At 39.7% G+C, this 26392-nt stretch overlaps 1 protein-coding gene and 1 non-coding gene across 3 annotated transcripts in view; one reads left to right on the forward strand and one right to left on the reverse strand.

Moving 5' to 3' along the window:
* AMMECR1L (AMMECR1 like) overlaps positions 1-26392 on the reverse strand; it is a 37087-nt gene that overhangs the window by 7709 nt on the left and 2986 nt on the right. For both annotated transcript variants that reach the window (XM_020787500.3, XM_072995760.2), the window contains exons 3-5: positions 23714-24158; positions 1727-1837; positions 180-294 (exon numbers count right to left, since the gene is read on the reverse strand). In XM_020787500.3, coding sequence (XP_020643159.1) covers positions 180-294; positions 1727-1837; positions 23714-24120 — 633 coding nt within the window. In that variant the 5' untranslated portion in view covers positions 24121-24158. The remainder of the gene's footprint in view (positions 1-179; positions 295-1726; positions 1838-23713; positions 24159-26392) is intronic.
* Positions 3226-3381, forward strand: LOC140706257 (small nucleolar RNA SNORA62/SNORA6 family). The gene has a single exon (XR_012085897.2). It is a non-coding gene; the product is annotated as a small nucleolar RNA SNORA62/SNORA6 family (small nucleolar RNA).

Below are 26392 nucleotides of genomic sequence, written 5' to 3' on the forward strand. Positions count from 1 at the left end.
GCACCCTATCAATTATTTCTTCATGCATTTAACTACAACCACTTTAGCCTCTTTTTATCCTAATTTTTCTAAACCCATAACAATGTACCCTTATATTTAAAAGGAGACACATTAACCTATACTAATCTAAGCCACATGGTATGGTACAGGGATGCAGAGCCCAATGCACCTGTTCTCACCTCCCAGTCCAAATAGTCAGTGGCATCCTCAAAATTAGTGAGGAGGGAAACAGAGCAGAAAAGTTTAGGCAGCTCCTCACGGGTCAGGGGTGGAAATCTGCTGTCCTTAAGTGCGCTAGAACAGAACAGAACACATAACCTAAAATAAGCTCTGCAAAAAGTTTAAATTGAACATCATCTTACATTCACTGAGTCATTTAGCACCAAGTCTCTGGACAAGTAGCATCATCTTAGGACAACATTAGCTTTACAAGCACTACAAACTCAAACCAAATAAAATCTAAAGAGAACATCAGATACACTAAAAACAGAAACATGCAAGAAGATTTCTATCCATGGTTATGGCAAAGTCTTCAGAATAACAAGACACTTAAAGAGAACAATATAATAAGCTTCTGCTGTAATTGGGATGAGATAAACCATTTCCTAAATATATACTGATCAAATTACTTATAGCTTTATAAATCAGTGTGGTACTTCCTACACAGTTGGCAGGATGCTTCAAGGATTTTTTATCTAAACTTTTGCTGGTTTTTACATCAATATTAAATTTTTGGGCTAGTTTTTGTGGTATTAAGCTTTTTAATCCTATTACTGGCAATTTGTAGCTTCATGCACTGGCCCAAATCTTGTTGCATAGCATAGTAAATTGCACTACAATACCTTCATTGAATCTGTGGGAATTTGGCAAGTCAACTCCTCTGTAAGTTCAATTGATTCAAATGGGTCTAATCTAATTGTAACTTACTTTACGTCCAATGAAACTTACTGAGGAATGGCCTCACCAAATCCCCATAGATGAAATAGGCATACTCTGCTGTAATTTACTATGTTCAGCAACAGGATTTTGGCAAGGTATCAAGAAATGCAGTAGAAAATAAAGCTGTAACAAGTGAGGCAAGACTTGAACCCTTTTGGTCTCAGCCAAAAGAAAGGTTACTGGCACCCTGATCATTTTCCTCTGTAGTTTCAGTTTCCTTCCCTACCCAGAAAGAAAACCAAAGAATTCCTTCAACTTTGGCTCTCCCCTTTCCCTGCCTTTCACATGCAACTTTCCAGCCTTGCCTCCTTTCTGCCTCCCTTGTCTCAATTCATTTTTCAGCGCACCAGGTTAGTGCCCATGAGAAGGCTTTCTTCTTATACAAGGGAACCAGCCACCTCAAAAGTTGGAAATCTACTAATTGCTACTTGCCACACAGCTACCCTCCCCACAGAGCATGTATTTCCACCACTGCCATTGGCTCTTTGTTCACCGGAGAAAAGGCAGGGGATAAATGCAATTAGTAAATTAATAATTGCTACCAAGAGTTGCTATTTTACATTCTCTAGCAGATTACTTTTCAGTCCCAAATTAGAAGAATGCAGTGCACAATTTATGTAGAGACCTTAGTACATGATATAGGATGGTTGGCAAAAGCATTAATTCCTTACATTCTGGAAAACACTCAAGATAATCTCCCCAGGTAGCAAGATATACATGTGACAAAAGACACGGAGTGACAACATGCCCCCAACTGGATATATGTCCCCACTGATAATATCCATACCTGGTTAATGTGTATTCCCTGAGTCCTGAGTGAAGATTCATGGCAGAGAAAGTTCCAATGCAGCCCCGAAGTCGTTTGTCTCGGCCTGTCTTCCAAGTCACAAAGAGAGGGCTGAAAATGCATAACACAAAAACTTCAATTTCAAATAATTACTGCTGGAAGAAATCAATTTAACACCAAAAGGCATAAATGTAATACAGTGGTGTAGCACAGCGTGATATTTTGCAGCTGTTTGGAACTTACTTGCTTTTGAATAGGCAAAACTTTGCAATTTAACATTTTCCTTCCTTTTAAATATTTTTCTTTTTTTAATACTGCTGTTTTAAAACTTCATAAATTCTTGGGAACACCCATCTGTGAGTTTTTAAATGCTAACTTGTGACAACATCAGTTACATTTCTATCATTTGTCTTAAACTATTCATAGTCCTGTGTGGCTAAGTATTTTAAAATCAGATTTAAATGACTTTGTGAAGGACAAAGGCAGTAGTCTAGCTCAAGTTCCATATACTTAAGCCTAATGCTTTCATTTAGTGTACTTAGTTGTGTTAGACTTTGGACCCCCGAGTTATACTTTTGAGGAAATAACAAACCATGGAGAAATATCTACCATAAGGTTGTGGGTATGATAATCATCTCATTTTGTCAGTAAGGCATCAAACTCCACAGTTATATGCATGACCTGCAGCTGATTTTGTCCAGAAGTACAGACACGTAATTTTAGAAAAGTTTACTGCGATGTACTAGCTTTGCATCTGAGCAGCATAGTCAGTTTACTGGTTGACACATATTTTAGCAAAGGGCATATTCTAGCTGCCTTAAATAAGCTGACTGCGAGACTCTTCCTAAATAATACACTTTGAATCATTTGGCAATTTGCAAGCTAATCTTTGATTGTAAGTTTTATACAAGATAAATAAGTGGGGAACGGCAAACAGCTTCAGGTTGTTCTTGTCAAGCTGGTCACCTAGATCTATTTCAGTCTAGTTTCCAGGTGTTTCTGGGGACAAAACCTGCCCTGGTTTCCCCAGTGGTTCAACAAAGCTAGACAGCCAGATAGCATGATCCTGTTGACTATCCTGCACCTCTTGGTGGTTAATACAATTGACTGTATTTTCCAATTTGGGGGCATTACTTTGTGATAGTCCTGCATCTTTCCAGACCACAGATTCTTGAAGGTGATAGTGGGAGATAAGTATTCCTCCACATTTGAGATGTTCAGTCATTTCGTCCAGAGTCATTTTTATTTCCAATCCTTTTCATGCCCACACAAAAGCACTGGGGAAATGAATCTGTAGTTATGGGATCTGGAGTCATTGGCATGCTGCTGATGATACTCAATTCATTTCCCCTTTTCACCAGACATTCATATGTGACAATACTATGTCTAAGGTAACTAATGGACTGGATATAAGTAAATAACTTACATATATAACAGAGTTAATAATGGTAGATGATTCACTGATTCAATTCCCTAGAGAAATACTTGTTCTGGTCACAATTACACTTTCTGTTAAAGCTCAGAGGTGAGACCAATTTGGTCAATGAACTCTTGAGTGTTGCAGGTGTGCTACAATAAATGCAGGCAGGATTATTGTTAACACCGGCAGAGTTCTGCTCCCTGACTGGAGTTTGATAGTAGTCATTGCCACATGCTAAGCTTGGTAAGATGAAGAGGTACAACTAGTAACTGGATACATAGTGAACATGAGACTTGGCTGTATTTAGTGCTGGACTTTTCACTCAGAGAAGAATAGGATCTGGGGAGAGGGGACCACAGACTTAACAGATAATGCCAAAACCTGCTGCGGTGGACTGTGAGATCCTCTGGAACATGTTTTTTAAAGCCGTAATGGGCTGCAGCAGGAAGCCCCCCATATCCCCAAATCCCAATGGTTCTACGAGTTTCATATTGAATTTAAGCCTGTGTATTTAATGGTAAATCATTTTGAATGGGTAGGGAAGCAAATCTGTTTAGTGCTATCTACATGTAAACAACACCATGTTCTCAACTGCTGTTTTTTGCACTACCTAGATGGCTACAAGAAAAAAAACCTGAATAAACAGGAACGTTCCTTGCGCTTTCCATGACTCTCCATTTTCAGTAACAGAAATAGAGAGGTACAAAGGAGATATTTCTTTTGGCAACATTAATTTCCCCTGATAGTCTTGTCCTTTCCTTTTCCCCATGCAGTTTTAGCAAGGCAAAAAGTCAGGGACATGACAATGAGAAGCACGTTTATCCAGTTAGTCATCTTTAAATCTGAATTCTTCACATTTTATGTACTTATATACATAGATTTTTCATATGATTATTTATAATTTATGGTTATAATTATTGTCTGTTCCTTTGCTGCATTGTTTTAACCATATTTTGTGTTATTGTGTGTTGATGACTTGTGAATCTTTAATCCTGTGTCACCTGCCCAGTGTGGTTTTTTAACTAATGGGGCAATAAGTGGTGCCTCAACTTACAACCTTCTTGACTTGCAACCAATTTGAGTTACAACTAGCACAGGTCGCAAAATTTTGCTTTGACATGCAACTGGCGATTTGAGATACAACCGGAAAAAGCCCTCTTTTCTTCATTGTTCCCTATCTACCTCTTTTCCTGCCCTTTTTTTAACCTTAGAGGTCATTTTAGGTTTAAAAAAGTATCCCCCTAGTGGACGGATTAACCGCTTTTCCATAGGAACTAATGCATTGAGATACAACCAGTGCCTTGAGATACAATCAAAAAACGGCCGGAACAGATTAATCGCTTTTCAGTGTATTCCTATGGGAAATGGTGCTTTGAGTTACGACCAACTTGAGTTACAACCATCATCAGGAATGAATTAAGTTCACAACTCAAGGCACCACTTTAAATCAAATGAATAAATAAATAAATAAAGGATGAGATTCACAGCTCAGAGGTATTCTTATTTCCTGGATATAACAGAACTCCTGGATTTAGCAGTTTTAACAATACGCTGCTGTAGAGAGAAATCAACATGTTTCTCCCCTTGTGAATACTAGAATAGATTACTGCAATTCATTCCATATATTTCAGGTAATCCTCCAAGATAACTGCTCCAAAAATTCTGAGGAAATTTGACTATTGTTTGCATGCTCCTTTAACCACAGGGACATGGTGGCGCTGTGGGTTAAACTGCAGAAGCCTCTGTGCTGCAAGCTCAGAAGACCAGCAGTCGTAAGATCGAATCCACGTGACGGAGTGCACCTCCGTCGCTTGTCCCAGCTCCTGCCAACCTAGCAGTTCAAAAGCATGCAAATGGAAGTAGATAAACAGGTACCACTGCGGTGGCATTCCATGTCTAGTCACGCTGGCCATGTGACCATGGAAACTGTATTTGGAGAAACGCTGGCTCTATGGCATGGAAATGGGGATGAGCATTGCACCTAGTCACCTTTACCTTTACTTTAAGCACATGGGAGTTCTGCTTCTAGTTAGTGACAAATTATAATTTACCATTTTATCCAAAATTTATACAAAACAGAGAGCAACAGATTATTGAAAATTAAAAGCTCCTGCTTCTATGGGTGTAACTGCACACAAGGAAAACATGGATTGACTTGCTGTGAAATTACACCAGGGAATTGGGGCCTGTTTGATTTAAGTGGCTATCAGGGAATTCGGACCAGTTTAAGTGTCCCCCCGTTTGTTTTGTTCATTGGTATTTAATGAATTAAGAACCAGAGTGGGAAGATGCTCTGAGTATGCATGCATGCATACCTAGCTCTCCCTTTCAGCATTGATCCAAGCAATCAAATGCTTGAATTGATCTGAAAGGATTCATAATTTTAAAAAGTAGAAGGTTCCCTGGTGGAAAAGCTATGGACTGGGAAGGATTCTTCATGGATTTCTGCCTTGTCATGGTGAAGGGGCTTGAGTAATTCAGAGAAGCTATGGGATATGCCGTGCAGAGACATCCGAGACAGACAGGTCATAGCGGAGACTTCTGACTAAACGTGATCCACTTGGAGCAGGAACTGGCAAGCCACTCCAGTATCTTTGCCAAGAAAACTCCATGGACAGAAACAAAAGGCTAAAAGATACGGTGTCCAACATGCTACTGAGGAAGAGCGGAGGACAAGGACGAATAGCTCCAGAGCTAATGAAGTGGCTGGGCCAAAGCTGAGAGGATGCTCAGCTGCGGACGTGCCTGGAAGTGAAAGGAAAGTCCGATGCTGCAAAGAAAAATACTGCATAGCAACCTGGAATGTAAGATCTATGAACCTTGGTAAGCTGGATTTGGTCAAACAGGAGATGGCAAGAATAAACATTGACATCCTGGGTTTCAGTGAACTAAAATAGACAGGAATGGGAGAATTCAATTCAGATGATTATCATATCTACTACTGTGAGCAAGAATCCCATAGAAGAAATGGAGTAAACCTCACAGTCAACAAAAGAGTGGGAAAATCTTTAAAATGGTAAAATGATTTCATTACGAATCCAAGGCAGACCTTTCAGCATCACAATAATCCAAGTTTATGCACCAACCACCGATGCTGAAGAGGCTGAAATTGACCAATTTTATGAAGATTTACAACACTTTCTAGAACTAACACCAAAGAAAGATGTTCTTCTCATTATAGGGGATTGGAATGCTAAAGTAGGGAGTCAAAAGATAAAAGGAACAACAGGTACATTTGGCTTTGGAGTTCAAAACGAAGCAGGACTCTTTTCCAACAACACAAGAGGCGACTCTACACATGGACATCACCCGATGGGCAATACCGAAATCAAATTGATTATGTTCTCCACAGTCAAAGATGGATAAGCTCTATACAGTCAACAAAAACAAGACCTGGAGGTCTGATCATCAGCTTCTTATAGCAAAACTGAAGCTTAAACTAAAGGAAGTAGGAAAAACCACTGGGCTAGTCAGGTATAATCTATACCAAATCCCTTATGAATACACAGTAGAACTGAATAACAGATTTAAGGAGCTAGACTTGATAGACAGAGTGCCTGAAGAACTATAGATAGAGGCCCGTAACACTGTACAGGGGGCAGCAACAAAAACCATCCTAAAGTGGCTGTCCAACGAGGCCTTACAAATAGCAGAGAAGAGACGGGAAACAAAATGCAGGGGAGATAAGGAAAGTTACAGAAAATTGAATGCAGATTTCCAAAGAATAAGAAGGAGAGATAAGAGGACCTTCTTAAATGAACAGTGCAAAGAAATAGAGGAAAATAATAGAAAGAGAAAAACCAGAGATCTGTTCAAGAAAATTGGAGGTATAGAAGGAACATTTTGTGCAAAGGTGGACATGATAAAACACAAAAATGGTAGGGATCCAACAGAAGCAGAAGACACCAAGAAGAGGTGGCAAGAATACACAGAGGAATTATACCCGGACAACCCAGATAGTGTGGTTGCTGACCTTGAGCCAGACATCCTGGAGAGTGAAGTCAAATGGGTCTTAGAAAGCATGACTAACATCAAGGCCAGTGGAGGTGATGGTATTCCAGCTGAACTATTTAAAATCTTAAAAGACGACGCTGTTAAGATGCTACACTCAATATGCCAGCAAGTTTGGAAAACTCAGCAGTGGCCAGAGGACTGGAAAAGGTCAGTCTACATCCAAATCCCAAAGAAGGGCAGTGCCAAAGAATGCTCCAACTACCATACAATTGCACTCATTTCACACGCTAGCAAGGTTATGCTCAAAATCCTACAAGGTAGGCTTCAGCAGTATGTGGACCGAGAACTCCCAGAAGTACAAGCTGGATCTCGAAGGGGCAGAGGAACTAGAGACCAAATTGCTAATATGCTCTGCATTATGGAGAAAGCCAGAGAGTTCCAGAAAAACATCTCCTTCTGCTTCATTGACTATGCAAAACTATGGCAAGTTCTTAAAGAAATGAGGGTGCCTGACCAACTTATCTATCTCCTGAGAAATCTATATGTGGGACAGGAAGCAACAATTAGAACTGGATATGGAACAACTGATTGGTTCAAAATTGGGAAAGGAGTACAACAAGGCTGTATACTGTTCCCCTGCTTATTTAACATATATGCAGAATACATCATGCGAAGGGCTGAACCAGAGGAATCCCAAGCCAGAATTAAGATTGCCAAAAGAAATATCAATAACCTCCGATATGCAGATGATACCACTGCGATGGCAGAAAGTGAGGAGGAATTAAAGAACCTCTTAATGAGGGTGAAAGAGGAGAGCGCAAAAAATGGTCTGAAACTCAACATAAAAAAAACTAAGATCGTGGCCATTGGGCCCACCACCTCCTGGCAAATACAAGGGGAAGATATGGAGGCAGTGACAGATTTTACTTTCTTGGGCTCCATGATCACTGCAGATGGTGACAGCAGCCACGAAATTAAAAGGTGCCTACTTCTTGGGAGGAAAGCGATGAAAAACCTAGACAGCATCTTAAAAAGCAGAGACATCACCTTCCCAAGAAAGGTCTGCATAGACTCTTGGGAGTCCCCTGAACTGCAAAGACAATAAACCTATCCATTCTAAAGGAAATCAACCCTGAGTGCTCATTGGAAGGGCAGATCCTAAAGCTAAGGCTCCAATACTTTAGCCATCTCATGAGAAAACTCCCTGTAAAAGACCCTGATGTTGGGAAAGTATGAAGGCAAGAGGAGAAGGGGATGACAGAAGATGAGATGGTTGGACAGTATCATTGAAGCTACCAACATGAATTTGACCCAACTCCAGGAGGCAGTGGAAGACAGGAGGGCCTGGTGTGCTCTGGTGCATGGAGTCACGAAGAATCAGACACAACTTAACGACTAAACAACAACAGCAACAGAAGGTTCCCTGGTGGAAAAGCTATGGACTGGGATGAGGGAGGCAATCTGGATGGATTTACATTTGCCATTGCATTGTCTGATCAATGGAAAACATGCAAATCACTCCACCCCAAACCTGTAGTATTTTCCATAGTGTTCAGTAATGTGATCATCCCTTCAGTCACCTTCCATCATGAGAAAATAAATGTGACAAAGTAGCACCGTTTTCAAAACAGTATGGACACTTAGTGGTGGTCAGAAGTCTGTGTAATCAATTGTAGTAGTTACCAGTATGTTTCAGGCATAACATGGGGTGCTTCTTTTGATCTGAAAAACCCTTGTAAACTGACTAGTAATAAGGCCCTCACCCTTACAATGGATTTTTTAAGTGTTCAGATCAGCTAATGAGGCCCTGCTAAAAATGCCAACTCTTGTGGATCTTGTACTTCCTATATGAAGCAGGGCCTGCACTGCAGTGGCCCTTGTGGAATCTTCACTGGTATCATCCCTGTTACCTTGCCAAACATTTAGCCCTCCAAGACTTTAGTGCTCTTTTGTTTTATTCCTTTACATGTACTTTATTTTGGAGGAGGGCTTAATTAAAGTAGGCAAAGATCCAGGGAGAAGAATGGAGTAAACAATTTTTTTACTCCCTTTTTATATTAATATTTTCTTAATATGACAGAAAAGCTGGAGGTTTTGCACTTAAGACTGCAGTATTTTCTGCTAAGCCAAACACAGAAGCACTATGGCTTTCCATATCTTACATATACAGTGGTGCCTCACTTAGCGATTTTAATCCGTGCAGCAAAAATTGCTGCTAAGCAATTTCATCGCTAAGCGATATTTAAAAGCCCATAGAAACGCATTAAAACGCCATTAATGCGTTCCTATGGGCTTAAAAACTAACCTTAAGCGAAAATTCTCCATGGGGCAGCCATTTTCGGTGCCTCTAAAGCGAGGCAACACAGCAGGCGGCCATTTTGTTTACCCAGTGGCCATTTTGGAACCGCCGATCAGCTGTGTGAAAATGGGGTTTTTGCGCTGATTGCTTCCCTGCGATCATCGCAAAGCGAATTTTCCCCATAGGGAACATCGCAAAGCGATCACTTTTGCAATCGCAAAAACATCGTCGCAAAGCGATTTCTTCGTTAAACGGAGCGATCCCTATACAAGGCACCACTGTATAGAACTATCAAAAATTCCATGCATTAGTGCTGTGTACATGAGTCACATGTAGGCAGTATGTTGGAATGCCATGAGAAAACAGTATAGTACTGAGAATGCCCAGTCAATAACAGATTTACCTACACACTTACCAAGTAAATATTCAAAAATGGCACAAGATTTCAAGTGGCTTTCCATATAACATGTAAAAGGTAGTATATGACGTGTGCCACAAACAAGCAAATCTGAATAGCAGTCTGGCATGAAACTATGAGTAACTAAGTTTAGCACAATGTTTTAGCTCTGTTTCTTCAGTTCGCTTATAAAAATGTCACAGGATTGTCAGACGCTTTATTTAAAGGTCAAAATAGTGACAACACTAATTCCATAATTGGCACCTCCATCTTTTCTTTTGCATTACTAAGCAGCTTCTAAACAGAAAAAGAAAGACCAGAGAGCTGTTCAGGAAAATTGGAGATATTAGAGGAACATTTTGCGCAAAGATGAACATGATAAAAGACAAAATTGGGAGGGACCTAACAGAAGCAGAAGACGTCAAGAAGAGGTGGCAAGAATACACAGAGGAATTATATCAGAAAGATTTGGATATCCTGGACAACCCAGACAATGTAGTTGCTGACCTTGAGCCAGACATCCTGGAGAGCGAAGTCAAGTGGGCCTTAGAAAGCCTGGCTAACAACAAGGCCAGTGGAGGTGATGGCATTCCAGTTGAACTATTTAAAATCTTGAAAGATGATGCTGTTAAGGTGCTACATTCAATATGCCAGCAAGTTTGGAAAACTCAACAGTGGCCAGAGGATTGGAAAAGATCAGTCTACATCCCAATCCCAAAGAAAGGCAGTGCCAAAGAATGCTCCAACTACCGTACAATTGCACTCATTTCGCATGCTAGCAAGGTTATGCTCAAAATCCTCCAAGGTAGGCTTCAGCAGTATGTGGACCGAGAACTCCCAGAAGTACAAGCTGGATTCCGAAGAGGCAGAGGAACTCGAGACCAAATTGCTAACTTGCACTGGATTATGGAGAAAGCCAGAGAGTTCCAGAAAAATATCTACTTCTGCTTCATTGACTATGCGAAAGCCTTTGACTGTGTGGACCACAGCAAACTATGGCAAGTTCTTAAAGAAATGGGAGTGCCTGACCACTTTATCTGTCTCCTGAGAAACCTATATGTGGGACAGGAAGCAACAGTTAGAACTGGTCATGGAACAACTGAGTGGTTCAAAATTGGAAAAGGAGTACGGCAAGGCTGTATATTGTCCCCCAGCTTATTTAACTTATATGCAGAATACATCATGCGGAAGGCTGGACTGGAAGAAACCCAAGCCGGAATTAAGATTGCCGGAAGAAATATCAACAACCTCCGATATGCAGATGATACCACTCTGATGGCAGAAAGTGAGGAGGAATTAAAGAACCTTGTAATGAGAGTGAAAGAGGAGAGTGCAAAAAATGGTCTGAAACTCAACATCAAAAAAACTAAGATCATGGCCACTGGTCCCATCACCTCCTGGGAAATAGAAGGGGAAGATATGGAGGCAGTGTCAAATTTTATCTTCCTGGGCTCCATGATCACTGCAGATGGAGACAGCAGCCCTGAAATTAAAAGACGCCTTCTTCTTGGGAGGAAAGCGATGACAAATCTTGACAGCATCTTGAAAAGCAGAGACATCACCTTGCCAACAAAAGTCCGAATAGTCAAAGCTATGGTTTTCCCTGTCGTGATGTATGGAAGTGAGAGCTGGACCATAAAGAAAGCAGACCGCCGAAGAATTGATGCCTTTGAATTGTGGTGCTGGAGGAGGCTCTTGAGAATCCCCTGGACTGCAAAGAGAACAAACCTATCAATTCTAAAGGAAATCAACCCTGAGTGCTCACTGGAAGGACAGATCCTGAAGCTGAGGCTCCAGTACTTTGGCCATCTCATGAGAAGAAAAGAGTCCTTGGAAAAAACCTTGATGTTAGGAAGGTGTGATGGCAAGAGGAGAAGGGGACGACCGAGGATGAGATGGCTGGACAGTGTCTGCGAAGCAACCAACATGAACCTGACACAACTCCGGGAGGCAGTAGAAGACAGGAGGGCCTGGCGTGCTCTGGTCCATGGGGTCACGAAGAGTCGGACACGACTAAACGACTAAACAAACAAACAAACAAAAAAGCAGCTTCTCTGACTGTGCTTCGCACAAGGCCTGCAGCATGGAGGGGCTTTTAAACTTTTCCCCATTGTAGCCTCACTGGCACATCTGCCCCAGACTGCAACAAGTGAAGTCCCCCTCTTCCACCCTTGTTCTTAATCTGGATCAAGCCCCCCCAACTGCTACTATCTGTGCAAAACAAACAAACAAACAAAAATCAAACAGGGTATAGCTATAATAATGTCATATATAATTTGACCTTAAATCTAAAACTTCTAACACAGTCCACCTCGATTTCTTTACCCATTAAAGATTGTCAAAATAAAATAACTACAACCCAACAGGTCTTTAAATCTGCAATTACCCATTATTCCATCTGGTATTTCAGACTACTTTATAGTTTGTTGTAACATGCTATTTGCGAAAAAGCTGAATTGTTCTATCTTTTACAGAGAATAAACACATGCTCTGCAGTTTTTCAGTATCCTTGTCCTTCACTCATTTCCCATGATATCTTAAGAGTGATGATGAAATTAACTAATGGTAACAAACACTCCAGATTGAAATTTTGTCAAACCTGTTCCCATTTTCAGTAACTTGATTTAAAATGTAGAAAGTTAGTCCTCTGCTATTACATGAATTCAAGCATGAAAAATAATGCCGAGTGCTTTTTGTATATGAAAAATAGCCATTTCAGCATCTTTTGGCTACTGGAACAACAAATTCTCTAATACTGTTTCTGCCAGTAACATTTCAGGTATTGTAATGTTTCAAGTCATGTCTTGTTCGTAAGCTTTAGTTTCAGTATAAAAGAAAAGACAAATGCTGTAAGTTTTAGTTTTGCAGGCTAATACTACTGTCACAGAGACTATGTTTATGCATGTGAGCCAGAAAACATAGCCATCTGTATTTATATGACTGCCATAATTTCACAGCCAACAGTTTCTAAAGCAGAAATCTGTAGTACAAATATTTTGCCTTTTCAGGTACTTTGCCTTCAAACTTTCTCCAATATTTACTTCAAACAAAAGGTGAATTTTCAAATTTTGGTGCCAATTCTACTGATATCATGGAACTAAGATAAAGTTTGTAAATAAAGAAAATACAGTATATAGAAGTATAATGGATTAGTATTCACAAAATGGAATTATAATAAGATTTTTGTCATCTTTTAATGGTATGATTAAATAATTCTTGTTGTATAATTAAATAATTCCACTAGCTTCCTATTTGATTAACATATTGGCTGAAATCCTGTTGTACAGCTCTACGTGTGCAAAGCTAATGATGTCATTAGCAGAGGTAAATTGCTGATTAAATCACCCCTGATTAAAGGTGATTTCAAGGTGCACACAACACATACACAATGCAACAAAGTTTGCCTGCACCCCATAATAGCCAAACGAAGCCTTTATGCAGAGGAGATTTGCCACTGCTGTTGATTTCATCCCCACTATGTAGAAGAGGGTTTCAGCCAGTGTGTGTACATAATGTGCCATCAAGTCACTTCTGACTTATGGCAAACCTAATAGGGTTTTCACGTTATGTGAGATATTTAAAGAATAATTTTACCACTGCCACCTCCTGGTGAGATTCCATGGCCAAGAAGGGATTTCAACTGAGATCTCATGAGTCCTAGTTCAACACTCTGTTATTCCATACTAGCACTATTGATCAATAGCAGAACTGTTTACTTTATCCTATAAAGGAGCCTCACCATGCAAGCTCATCAATACCTTCTAACACAATGTTCCCACCTCTGCTCTTATAATTTTACCACAGCTAGTCCAGAGCCTGTAAAGTCTTTAACTCAGTCTTATGAAGGGAAAGGAAAAGAGCAAAGTTGCAAAACAAAGATGAAACTACAGCATCAAGTCCTTGCATATACTCATAGTCAAAACTCCATTCATAGAATCATAGAAAAGTGAAGTTGGAAGGGGCCTACAAGGCTATCAAGTCCAACCCCCTGCTCAATGCATACAACCAAAACATTATCTGCCAGGTGATTATCTAAGTTTTTCTTGAATGCCTCCAGTGTTAGAGCACTCACCAACTCCCGAAATAACTGGTTCCACTGTCGTACTACTCTAACAGGAAGTTTTTCCTGATCTTCAACTGAAATCTGGCTTCCTCCACTGGATACTCCACAATCTGGCATACTCCACTGGAAGTTAAATGTCATCCAGTACATATAGCCGCCCCGAGTAGACATGGTCTAGAGGGGCGGGGTATAAATTTAATAAATAAATACATAAATAAATATTGATTATTACATTAGGCTGCCAGGATATTTGAGAAACAGCCAGTATAAATGGGAGCCAATTTTCTGAATTAATACCTAGAAGACTCCTTCAACTGAATGGCTGAACCTAGGCAAATTTAAAGAACTGTGGCATACCTAAAAATCAAAAGATTTTAGAATAAACTTGTTACCTAAAATGTTTAAACATTTAAAAAAAATCTAAAATAAATTAATTTACAAATGTAGGTATAAAACACAGATATTAGTGTTACTCTTTCAGGAAAAATCCAAAACCAATACTATCTATTAGGACCAGATGAGACATGAAAAAGCTAGCAAGCATGTTTGTCTCTCCCGAACATTTATTTGGGCTAAATATTAAGCTAACAATTTTCAGAAAGGATGCAGCTGGGGAGCCTGGCTGCTTTTAATTGTTTTAAGTTGGAATAGAGCTCCTACCAATGCAAATTAAACCTTACTCTGGCATTCTCACATGCATATCCTCGTTGTATACATAAGGTGAGATGTGGGGATAAGTATACTGTACTAACTCCTCCTCTTGTCCTCCTCCTTGCCTTTTAAAGGTGGAGGACAACTGCAAAGAACAGCTCTCGATCTAGAAGCTTTCCTCAAGATTCTGGAGTCATGGAAAAACATGATTTAAATATGCTAGAGGTCAAAAAGAATGGTGACATCTGGAAGGTGGAATTGACCCTTTTCTCCCCTCATGTTGAGCTCACATATAAGGAGAATACCCAAACAGAGGTTCTGTCAGCATCTTAAGGCACTATTAATGGCACTGATTTCCCCGAAATTATTTCCAGATATGTGGTTTATAGCCTCATTTTACACACAACTATATACTTCAAGTAGTGTGACCTGCAATAATGTTGGAATTCTCCATTTCAGGGAATGTGCTGCACAGTCATTATTTTCTGTTACCCTATCTCCAGTCTGCATATGCCAATTCCTCGACTGGGGCTGCCTCCCTCAGCCCCCATTGCTTTTCTACTTTTGCAAACTTTTGGGCTCCCCCTAAACCTAGTGACTGTTGCTTCCTGCGCAGGAATGGTCACATTGTGAATATACAGTAATCTATGTGTGGAAAATGGTATTAAGATGCAGAAAAAAGCTATAGGAAAAGATTAGGTTGTATGCCTAGCTTGTGCTGCATTCTTCTGTTTACAACTAGAATATTATATATCTTCAGCAGAAAAATTATGGTCACAAAAATGAGAGAACAAGAATCACAACACACATACAGAAGTGTACAATATCATTTACTACATCCCCAGATACTAGTATCAACACAGCCAATTCCTAGAGGGCTATACAAACATACTCCTCAACAGTCAGACAAAGAAGTCACCTCACACACACAGTGAGAGGGACACAGCATTAATGTCCCACATAGAGCAGCATCTGTGAGACAGACACACTATAGTGGACTTGCATGCATGAACTAGTAGATAACAAGCACCTATAAATAATGAGATTCCAAAGCAGCTTTCTTTAACCTGATTTCCTCTAGATGCTTTAGATTGCAATTACTATCAGGCACAGCTAATTGGGCCAATGATAAAGGATCACTGGAAACATCTAGAAGGTACTGGATGGAAGAAGCTTGCTTTACACAATGGTCTTCTTCTCATACATCTACTGTTGCTTACCATTGCCCTGACAGGCTGCTAACACAGCCCTTAAATAGTTCCCTTGGACAGTATTCTGGGAAGAATATGCAGGCTTCAACCTTTTTTGGGGGAGTAGGGAAGAGTCTTTTGACAGATAAGGGGAGAACTACAGAAAGAGAGGGGAAAATCCACACTTTGGCCCTTATGGGAGCAGCTGCCAAGTGGCTCATTTAATAAGGCAAACACTTGGGAAACAGGAAATAAAAGTTCAAGTCATAGAGAGTGGTAGGAATTAGAGATCTGACTTTTAACATAACAGGTGTAGATGTGAAGCAGCAGTCAGTCCAGCCCCCTCTCCACTTAACGACAAAAATTATACATCATAGCCATTTGCCATCCCCAAGATCATATAGAGTATATAAGGCACTCTACCCCTACTTAGCAGCAAAAAACTTTTATATACCTTGGGTCCCCTATGGGTAGAAAGGTGACATATAAATTAAAACAAACAAACATGTAAGAATTGCATACAATTATAAGAGATGCCACAGCTCCCTGCCCTCCCAATCACTTTACAGTGGATTCATGAGAACCAGATTAAGAGTGGACATCTATACACCATCCCCACCGAAAAACAAAGCTGCAAGAACATGAAAACATTAACTATTTAAAACAGATTTATTATGTCAATGTTTATTATTTCAGTGTATATGGTACACTCCAAGGCACCTGGAGTGAGTTCTCAAAGAAAACAAAAATGTATGGCAAAGATTGTCACTGATCTTGCCACAGGCTGCAATTCTGAGGCTGCACTGCAGACAGTGTTGAAGAGCTTACCTCCATTCAATTGTTCTGAAATCCTGAATCACTAGGATTAGCTCCTCCCACTCCCTCACTACCTTGCAAACAATGTGTCTGAAGAACTGATGTTCCTGCTTGCATGTAGGCTCTACCCATGAGAAAAAATGCAGGATATATGGCTTCCTGCTTATGCGTAGAGTTTCCTATCAAGGAGACTCCTTCTCTTCAAATATGTCACTGCAAGTATGAGTAATGCAACAAAGAGGGTTGGGACACAACTTGCGCTCTCCTGTAAATATTTTGATGATTTCAGAACAACTGAATATGGCCACAGCAGGCACGTCTTCACATAAATGCAAGCCCAGCTGCTTGCAAATATACAGAGCACACCAGAACAGAAAATCTCGCCACTACTTTTATTACAATTGCTGATCCTTCTTTATGGTCCTTCTTTAGGCTCCACTTGATATCTGCATGGTACTGGGAGTGAGAAATGTTTGTCTTCTACACCCAGTGGAACACTGCCTGTGGAAATCAAAAGGATAAAGGGTCAGCAACTACAATGCACAGTATGTGCAAGCAGACAGTGTCTATGAAGACACAACATGTATGAGAGCCTCCCTCCCTATCTACCATTCCCTTTAGGTAGTTCTTGTGCACAATGTGGTTGTTTCATTTCATGCATGTAGGCTGTGACCTTGTGAGATGGATTTAAAAATGATCATAAATATTTGGCCAGTACCAACAGTAATTAGAATGACTAGCCTTCACTAAACATTCAGTTGCCAGCCTCCCCACTTTGCAGTTAGGCTTGCTACCTCTTGGGAAAGAGAAACTGTTTTTGGAACAGAAAGGATCCTTTCACCCATACAATTTATTTAAGGTTCTGTTTTCGCTTATTTTGCAAGGAAGGGGGAGATATTTGCAATAGCTGTTCTTTGAAGTCTATATCCCCCTTCCCTTCTTACCTGTACAAAGTGCTTTGTCTTTTACATAGGCAGATGTAGAAGAGGGACTGCTGTTGGATGTTTGAGCCTTGAAGTGAAGAAGCTGTAGGAGAGTCTAAGACAATAAGTGTTAGCAATATGGATTTGTGCATGTTCACTGTTAGGTTGTTTGTACAAAGTGCCCTTTTTTCATAGCCATGACAAGAGATCACTCCTACCATGCAAGCGCAGATCTCATGAGGCTGGAGATAAAAGCTTGAAGCTGTGCCACACTTTAGATTCAACTGGAGTTTATATTTTGGTAGATGGGAGCTGTGGTGAGGTGCACAGCTTAATCTGCAGTACAACACAGGAAATAATAAGTAGTATGCTATGTTTTTCTATTCTAAATTGGGTTGAACATGACTGCTATCACTTACACAATCTCTTTTGTTGGTGCAACATTATACTGACACAAGGGCCAGAAGCAGGTTATGAGATAGTTTAAGATAAGGCATGATTCCTTTCATCACCTCATTCTGGCCTATCCACAGCCAAAGTTCCATCAGCACCAGGGAAATGGCAGCATATCTTTGATTTTACAATACTGTTTTCATTGGTGGAGGTTTATCTCAAAATAAGCTGGTGCAAAAGGCTTAGCCAATTCTTAAACTTCTACAGCCAATGTATCTGGAACATAGAAGTGCACCCATGATAAGGTTAAACTGTACCTAGAACAATAAGATCTCAGCTTGCAGGACAAGATGTCTAGATGGATCGTCTGGAAGTCACTTCTTAATAGACTTTGAAATGAAGTAGAAAAATCAAAGAATAATCAAGTAAAATGAAGCTACTTGGATACAGAACAAATTCTTTTTGATGGTGGAGAAATTTAATCAATGCAGCACTTTTGTGCATGTAATTTATGCCCCACCAAGTGCACAAAAGAAGATCTAACTAATGGTGGGGATAATGCTCTTGAAGTAGCTCCCTTTTGGTAAAAAAAAAATAGTTTAATTATCTTAACTTTTTAGATGGTTTTTAATTTTACCTATATTTCATATACATCTATAATTTTAAACTGTGCAATGCGCTGATGTGAATAGATAAATAAATAAAGTCTGCAGCAAGGAATGACAGCAATGTTCCACCTAAGCTACATGCACTTGCCCAGAGTTCTGTCAGGGTTGAAAACGGGAAGCCAGCAGCTAGTTTGTTTACTTCTTGTTTCGAATGAAGCCCCACCCACAGGGAGCAAAGCTCCTGCACGGTGGGACAGAAACTTAGAGGGAACATTGAGTGACACCGTGTTTTTCTATTTCCAAAAGTTCTTATACCAAGCAATGTCTAACAGAATGTGCAGAAGTAATCATAAACATGATTATTCTGAAGTTAAATTCCACTTCAGACCAGGTCTTCTCTATTCCATTTTAACTACTGAAATGCGGCCAAGAACTCTCACAAATCCTTTTTGTTTTATTTAATATCTGGGACTGCAAACTGATCTTTGCAATCTTTCAGCTGATCCCAATACAATTAGTCTATTGACAGATCTAGTATTAGCATGGAATCTGAATTTAGTTCAGATAAAACCTTTCAAACCCTACACTTATATCAAGCTGAATCCATGATTCTTCTTGAATTAAAGACCACTTTTGTATGTAAAGAACAAGTTGCACAGAAAATGTTGACCACTAAGGTTAAGCATTATAAAGATAACACAAATGGCCATGTGTTTTATATTGTAGAGTTTTTCTGGACCAAAGTACTGGGAAGTCATTAAAAACACTACATTTTAGCAGGCAGCATTATATATTGCAGCAGGATCATTGTCAACCCCATATGGGTGATCCTACACTTCTATTTTATGCTGTCAAACTACGAAAGTTCTATATGCTTACCTCGCAAGATCAGAATATACATAAGACAGATATATTTATCATTGCACAGGGGAAACACTGTTCTACCCAGACACACTCTATATACTTAATCTTCAAACAAGTTCCTATTAGTTTCATCATTGCTCTTTTTGCTTCTAAAGGGTGCTGGGGAGCATTATCTCTTTTTAAAAATAAGACACATTTTCCCCAGGTCCTCCTCTAATCCAGAAGTGTGTGTCTGGGAAGAGGTGATACCAATGCACACCACCAAATCTAGTGGAAAGAGGAACTGAAATGTAACAAATAAATAAATAAATAAAAATACTCAGAGTGCATGCAGACAACAAAGTCCCCACCACTGCTGTAAAGGTTGTGAGTCATGACACTACAGAGGAAAAGATTCACGGGGTATAAGAACGATGGCTATGGATTACACTGTTAGGTACCATATTTTTACATATAAATCATCACTACAACCAATAGGTACATTTGGCAAGAAATGAATGCATTAAGAAATTAGAAAGAATTTAAACTAGTTCATACATTGACTGGAGCCATCATTTATATTTAAAGATAAATCTTTTTGGAGACAGAATATTGTACTTAATTTTCTATTACCATCTGCACTTCTGCAGAACCATCTCATTTCTCCTGTCCCACATACAGTCACTCAGAGCCTATGTAAAATACTTATCCAACAGATCACCAGTAACCTTCTGGCCATACATACAACACTGGAAATTCCATATATATATACCTTAACATGTCACTTCTATGGCAACTACCAATGTTTCTCAGGCAAGTATTAGCCAGCTTTTCCCAACACGGTATTCTCCAAAAGATATTTTATATTTTCAATTCACATCAGTACCAGTCAGATGCCCCATGATCAGTAATGCTGAAATCTGTAGATCCAAAAGATCTGAAGGGCACTTGGTGGGAGAGGGCTGAACATGATGCAGTATTGCCATAGCTTTCTCATAATGCAGTATTGCCATAGCTTCACATAATGCTTGCTCCTTCTGCTAAAGCAGAAGCTGAACTTCATGTATACCAAACTCAGTGTTTCCTTCTGTTTTAAAGGAATTGAGCACAAGGGTAGTGCTGCAGACACAAAGGAAGCCACAGCTGGCCACTGTCATATGACACTGTGCATGACAATACTTCTGCTTTATGGGCCTCTCTGCCTTTTGAAATGGAAAGCTAACACATCATCTGACATAATAGTAGCATGTTAACCTTTGCTGACACCTCCATGAGGCCTGACATGAGTTGAAGGGCAGAAGCTATATTCTGATTTCCACTGCAGGGAGAAGACAGGGCTCATTCAGTTCTGGACACACTATACCTACAGAACCTTTATAAAGGCAAATGACATGATACAGACCTATGTTGGAACATACTACTGTATTGTAAAAGATCAAATCAGGTCCTATTTATCAATACTCTACAAGTCACTGGACTGATCTGCTTCACATAAAAGGTCTAGAACAGAGGTGAGCAACTGTGGCAATCCATATATTTCTGGCCTATAACTCCTATCAGTCCTGGGAGCCGAGCCAGTGATGAGAAACTATACAAATTGCATACAAAAATGCCTGGAAGGTCACAATTGATCACCCCTGCTCTAGCAACTCCACGTGTCACAACAATTTTGAGTAGGCTCTCGAGTGATGTGTACCATACAGTTTTGAAGAAAGCGTATGTGATCTTTTTAGTGATTCTTGAACCTATCTTCACTAAGATAGTTTCTAAAAATCTGACAGATACTAAGAGCACATAGTAGGTGGTAAGAAGTATTGTTACCCACCTTGTGGTAACTCCTGATCTTTAAGATGCCACTTCCTCATGATGCCCATTTGTTGTCTTGTGCTGTTATTTGACACAAAATTCCAAACTTTTGTTTTCCTCCCACAACAGGGTGGGAGTCTGCACAGCTAGGCTGTACACTCAACAAAGTGAATATAAATGATAGCATGGTCAGATCCACTTTCAGTTCCTGTGCTAATTCCACAGGTACAAATCTCTGGAAGAGAAGGGATGGCAAATCAGGGGAGCCAAGATGGAGAGGTGGCTCAAAGAATACAGATCTCATCTTGCTAACATTATGAAGATGTAGGGCTGGAAAATACCTTAAAAGCCTTAATTTAAAAAAACTGGATTTAGCCTCAATCTCTCTTTCATACATGTAACTCTGATCCTCTCTACCCCCTCCCTTTTAATTCAATGTACTATTATACCACAGCAACAGATGCTATATCCTATAAATATTCCATACCACTTCTGACTTGTTCTGAAGGTAGTAAGTGTACGAAACAGGAAATGACGGCTGTTTTAGAAAAGTCTGCATAACGTGCCATGGCTAATTGTGGGAAATTGATATGGGTGCATCTCAGTTCCACAACAAAGATTTGTCCAGGCACATGCCTGACATGCACTCCAGCAGCTCATCCATCTATTGCAATTTAAGTTAAGAAATAAAGTTAAGAAAACCTTACACCAACACCAACAGGGCCTCTAGTCTTCCATGTTACTGAAAATGGTCAAGACTGTGGGCTGTGCACAAAGACAAAACACTGCACATCCCAGATCATTAAGCTAAGGAATAAAAGTCTACACAGGCAGTTCCCCCTGCATTTAAATCAAGAGAAGTGACCAATTACAACCAACTCCCCAGAGGAAAAAAAAGCAGTTCTGAGTCCACATTAACAAGCTTTTTGTTAGGAATTCTGCCTTTTTAATGTTATGCTTTATTGCAGCACTTTTCCTGGGGGGGGGGGACATGATTTAAGACCCAGCGCAGTTGTACAGAGCCACTGGTTATTGGCCTGTAGTATTTTGACAGCCTTATTGTTATTTTAATAATACTTTGTATTGGGCAAAGAAACTTTATCAGAACCAAAGATAATACGGTGTTATGGTTCAACGACATTCCAGAGTGAAATCTACTTTTTAAATCTATATTTGACAATGTTAACGTGAAAATGAAGGAGGAGATATTGATTACCAAGATTTCAAGTGTAGAATCTAGCTGCTGCTATTGCTATGTTATCTTCAGAAACACCTGCTTCATTCTTGACTATTGCAGCCTAGCCTCAAGAGCACTTCTTTCAACAAGAACAATGGAAACCCTTACTACAATATTTATGCCTGTTATAGTATGATATAGCACAAGACCAGACCAAGAAAAAAAACTTTGAAGTAGGATATTTTAAACATATTCATAGTATCATTAAGAACCTCTTTTGCATTAAATGGTAAGTATATCACTATATAATGTACAATAGACTTAACTGATACTGTTTTCACCCCTCAGACCCACTCACCAGCATATATTTCCACTTCAAACCTTTTCTAAAAGCCACTTCCTCAGTCTATTTCATGTTGTACTCTAAAGCCCTCCTTGGGCTTACCTACCTGGTTCTCAGCACCATGCACGGAGAGGAGTGACTAGCCTCTTCCATCTCTCCCCTTATGTTCTGTACATGGAGAGCAACATGTCCAAAGGGAAGAGTCCTGCTTATGTCTAGGCTCTACAAACAAGCATGAACCCAGGAAAAGTGGGGTTCTTGTTTCTGCGTAGATCCTACATGTGAACAAGAACCTGTACTCTTTAAACATGTCACTCTCTACACAGAGAAAGAGACAACAGGCAGGGGACGGCCTACTTCCTCCTCCCTGAGCATGCAGTTGAGAACTAGGTACATAATGACCATCTAGGGTTTAATTATTTTTTTAAAGGCAAAGAACAAATTGTCTTTTGATGGAACCAGTTAAAAACTATGTTCTGTAAATATGAACATTCACATTTTAAAAATGCAAAAGCTAAATTCACAGAGAGGATATATAATATTGATTCAACATATTAGACTTGGAGATAGCATTGTCCCCTGCATCAGGTTGTTATCTTTTAAGGCCTGGAACAGATTTTATTAATCTCAATCCCTGGTGGTTAATATTGAACAATGCGTAACATTAACCATGATTGCAGCTGGTTCAGATATAGAGTGTAAACAAGCTTAAGGCTTTCCTAGATATGGGAATTTAAACCAGAAGGGGGACAGAGTAGTCTTATCCTATCATGTATATTTGTTACACTACATGTACGCTGACCTTGACAGATTCAGTATTTGAATGTACTTCTGTAGGGCCTACGACCATCTCCTACACATCAAGCTATGTCTGCTATACCCACATCAAGCTATGTCTGCTATACACATCAAGCTATGTCTGCTATAGCAAAGAATCTGACTGTCAATCACTATGCCATTCTACAAACATCAAGTTGTATTATGGTTTCTTTCTCAGAAATTTATCTTTATTGCAGACAATCCTTACTTCATCCCACTCATCCTACAACATAACAAGTTTCCATGGATTTTCAATTTCCCTCCCATGCCCATGGATTTACTCACTAAGGATCATTGGTAAACCGAGGAAGTCGTGGCTGAGGGAAACCATAAAGATGACAGTAGAGTACATCAAAGCAGTAGCAGCACATCTCCGCTGTCACCACTAGGTTTTTGGTGCTATTGGCAGTTCCATTAGGCCGAGCGAGTGGGCTCAATGCCCCTGATGTGGGATTCATTCGAGTAATTGGAGAGTTTCCAGGGCATAAAGTCAAATCTGATACATTCTCTCTTCCATTGCCCCCATCTGCATGCTGGTGGTTCTGAAGAGGACCTGAACTAGAGACTGGCACGCTTGTGGCTTGATTCCCGTGGCTGTGAGTTCCACTTCCAGATAACTTGGGTTTCTTTACCCCACAACAACCCGCTGCCAACTTGGGCTCAAGTGGAGGAACACAGCGTCTTTTTCCCATCCTGATTCAGCAGTTGCTGTCTTGAGCACTGTAGAACCCTGGTAAAACACATAATATGCAATACACAACATTACACTAAAATATATCAAATAAGGATGTATTTCTTCCATAGTAAGAAAGTTGCATATCACATTAAAACTTATGCAGTGCATGAGAAAACTCACACATGACTTCATGGGATGGGGCCCAAAACTTAATTGAAAGCAGACTGGAGTACATGTTTATTTCAAGTAAAAACAGAGTGAGAGAACAAATAAAAAGACAAAAATATAGTGGCACCTTAAATACTATTATATTTTAATGTGAGCTTTTGTGGACAAGTCCGTTTCCTCAGATGTACAGGCATGAGGACTTGTCCACAAAAGTTCACATTAAAATATAACAGTCTTTAAGGTGCCACCATCTTTTTGTCTATTTGATTTGTTCTTTTTTGTTGTTTTTATTGTGTTACCTATAATGTTTGCACAGATTAACACAGCTACTTCTTCTACAATTACAACTATGCTTATATTAAAGACACTACAATTTCTATACAAGCTGAGATTTTATTAGTAAGAACATACTTCATTACAGACTAGTCATGAGCAACATGTGATCCAAAGGCTAACTGCAACCTGTAGATCTGGTGTGTGTGTGTGTCTGTGTGTGTGTGTCTGTGTGTGTGTGTGTGTGTTTAGGGAGTAGCTATAGATTACAGCCTGTTTTCTTAGGAATCAAGACACAGGGATAAAACCATCGCTAGAGCAATGGTAATGATGGCATTTCTCTTTTGTCCTTTCACACTTCTCTGAAGCAAGAAATTGAAATAAGGTTGTGTGTGCTTATTTCACATTTTTATGAATTTTCAAGAGACCAATCTACAGGCAGACAGCATTATCATCACATATGCAATGAACTGAACAGCTGTGGTTTATGAACTGCTCACTGCAGGCTCTTAACTGCAAGTTTACTTTCAAACTGCAAATGTGAAAAGACTATGGCACAGAGAATAAATGACCCTGAAAACAATGGGTCAAATCTAGAGCTGACCATCCATTAACTGAAGTGCTCCTTTTATTTGTGGCAAGAATCAGAATCCAATTAATCCTCCCAACTGAAGCAATGTTCACCAATTCCTTCTTCCCCCTGTGGTACTTATTGCTACTGCATAGTCAATTCTGATGAATTCCTAACCATTCAGAGCAGTTTTTTGTGGGTACAAATGCTGGAGAGGAAAAGAAAAAAGTAAAAATCAGGTTCCTTGTTCTACCCACAGAGTCATCCCATTCAGTGTTCCACTAAACACAATTCTGGATCCATGTCCATTAAGGCTAACCTATCTGTCACTTAAAATAAAATAAAAAGGCCACCTGTGTTACAGTGTCCCAAACAGCTGGGTTACATAAGAAGAGCCCTGCTGGATCAGGCCAAAGGCCCATCTAGTCCAGCTTCTTGTATCTCAGAGTGGCCCCACCAGATGCCTCTGGGAGCACATGAGACAACTACAGACTTGTCTCCTGATGCCCCTCCCTTGCATCTGGCATTTTGAGGTATTTTCCTTTCTCAGTTACAGGATTTTCCTTCTACTGCACTCATCTTTCGCGCAGACCACTTTTAGGAAAATCTTACTAAGGAATTACAGATAGCAACATCAAGTGACACCACAGCTATGAAAAAGATGGTTCTAAATCTAACATTCAACATATAATCTTCTGGTATGTCATTTCCTCAATTTCAAATTAAAAGATGTATACAGATTAGCATATACAACAGCTTTTTACATGCAGCCCATCTCTATGCACATTTACTAAAAACATGTGCATGGTTTATCGTGAGTGTGAAAGATTGCATTTACCGTATCTGCCAAAGGTCTGAAAGTGAATATAAGTGAAGCAGATTGATGCATGTATGTGTACTTAAAACTAAAATTGTGTGAACATCAGAAACAAAATAAACATTTTAATAATTAACCATCTATTTACTTCCTTAAAGGATTAAGCAGGAATCCTCCTCTACCTCACTGAAGCCATCTCAGCTATTGGAAATGTAAAGAATTTCATAAGTAGTAACAGTTTGCTGCCTTATATGTTATTTACTATATCTGGATAAAATGTGATGGCCCTGCAAATCCAGTACTTACTTGGACTTATTTCAATTAGGACATTGGCCTGTGGCATTATTCAGGGCTCCACTCTACTCTCTATGTTACTTGACATCTATATGAAACGACTGGGAGAGGCCATTTCGACCTTTGGAATAAGGTGCCACACCAATATGCCAATGACACTGAGCT

The sequence above is a fragment of the Pogona vitticeps genome, chromosome 3 (assembly GCF_051106095.1).
Source record: "Pogona vitticeps strain Pit_001003342236 chromosome 3, PviZW2.1, whole genome shotgun sequence".
Taxonomy (NCBI): Eukaryota; Metazoa; Chordata; class Lepidosauria; order Squamata; family Agamidae; genus Pogona; species Pogona vitticeps.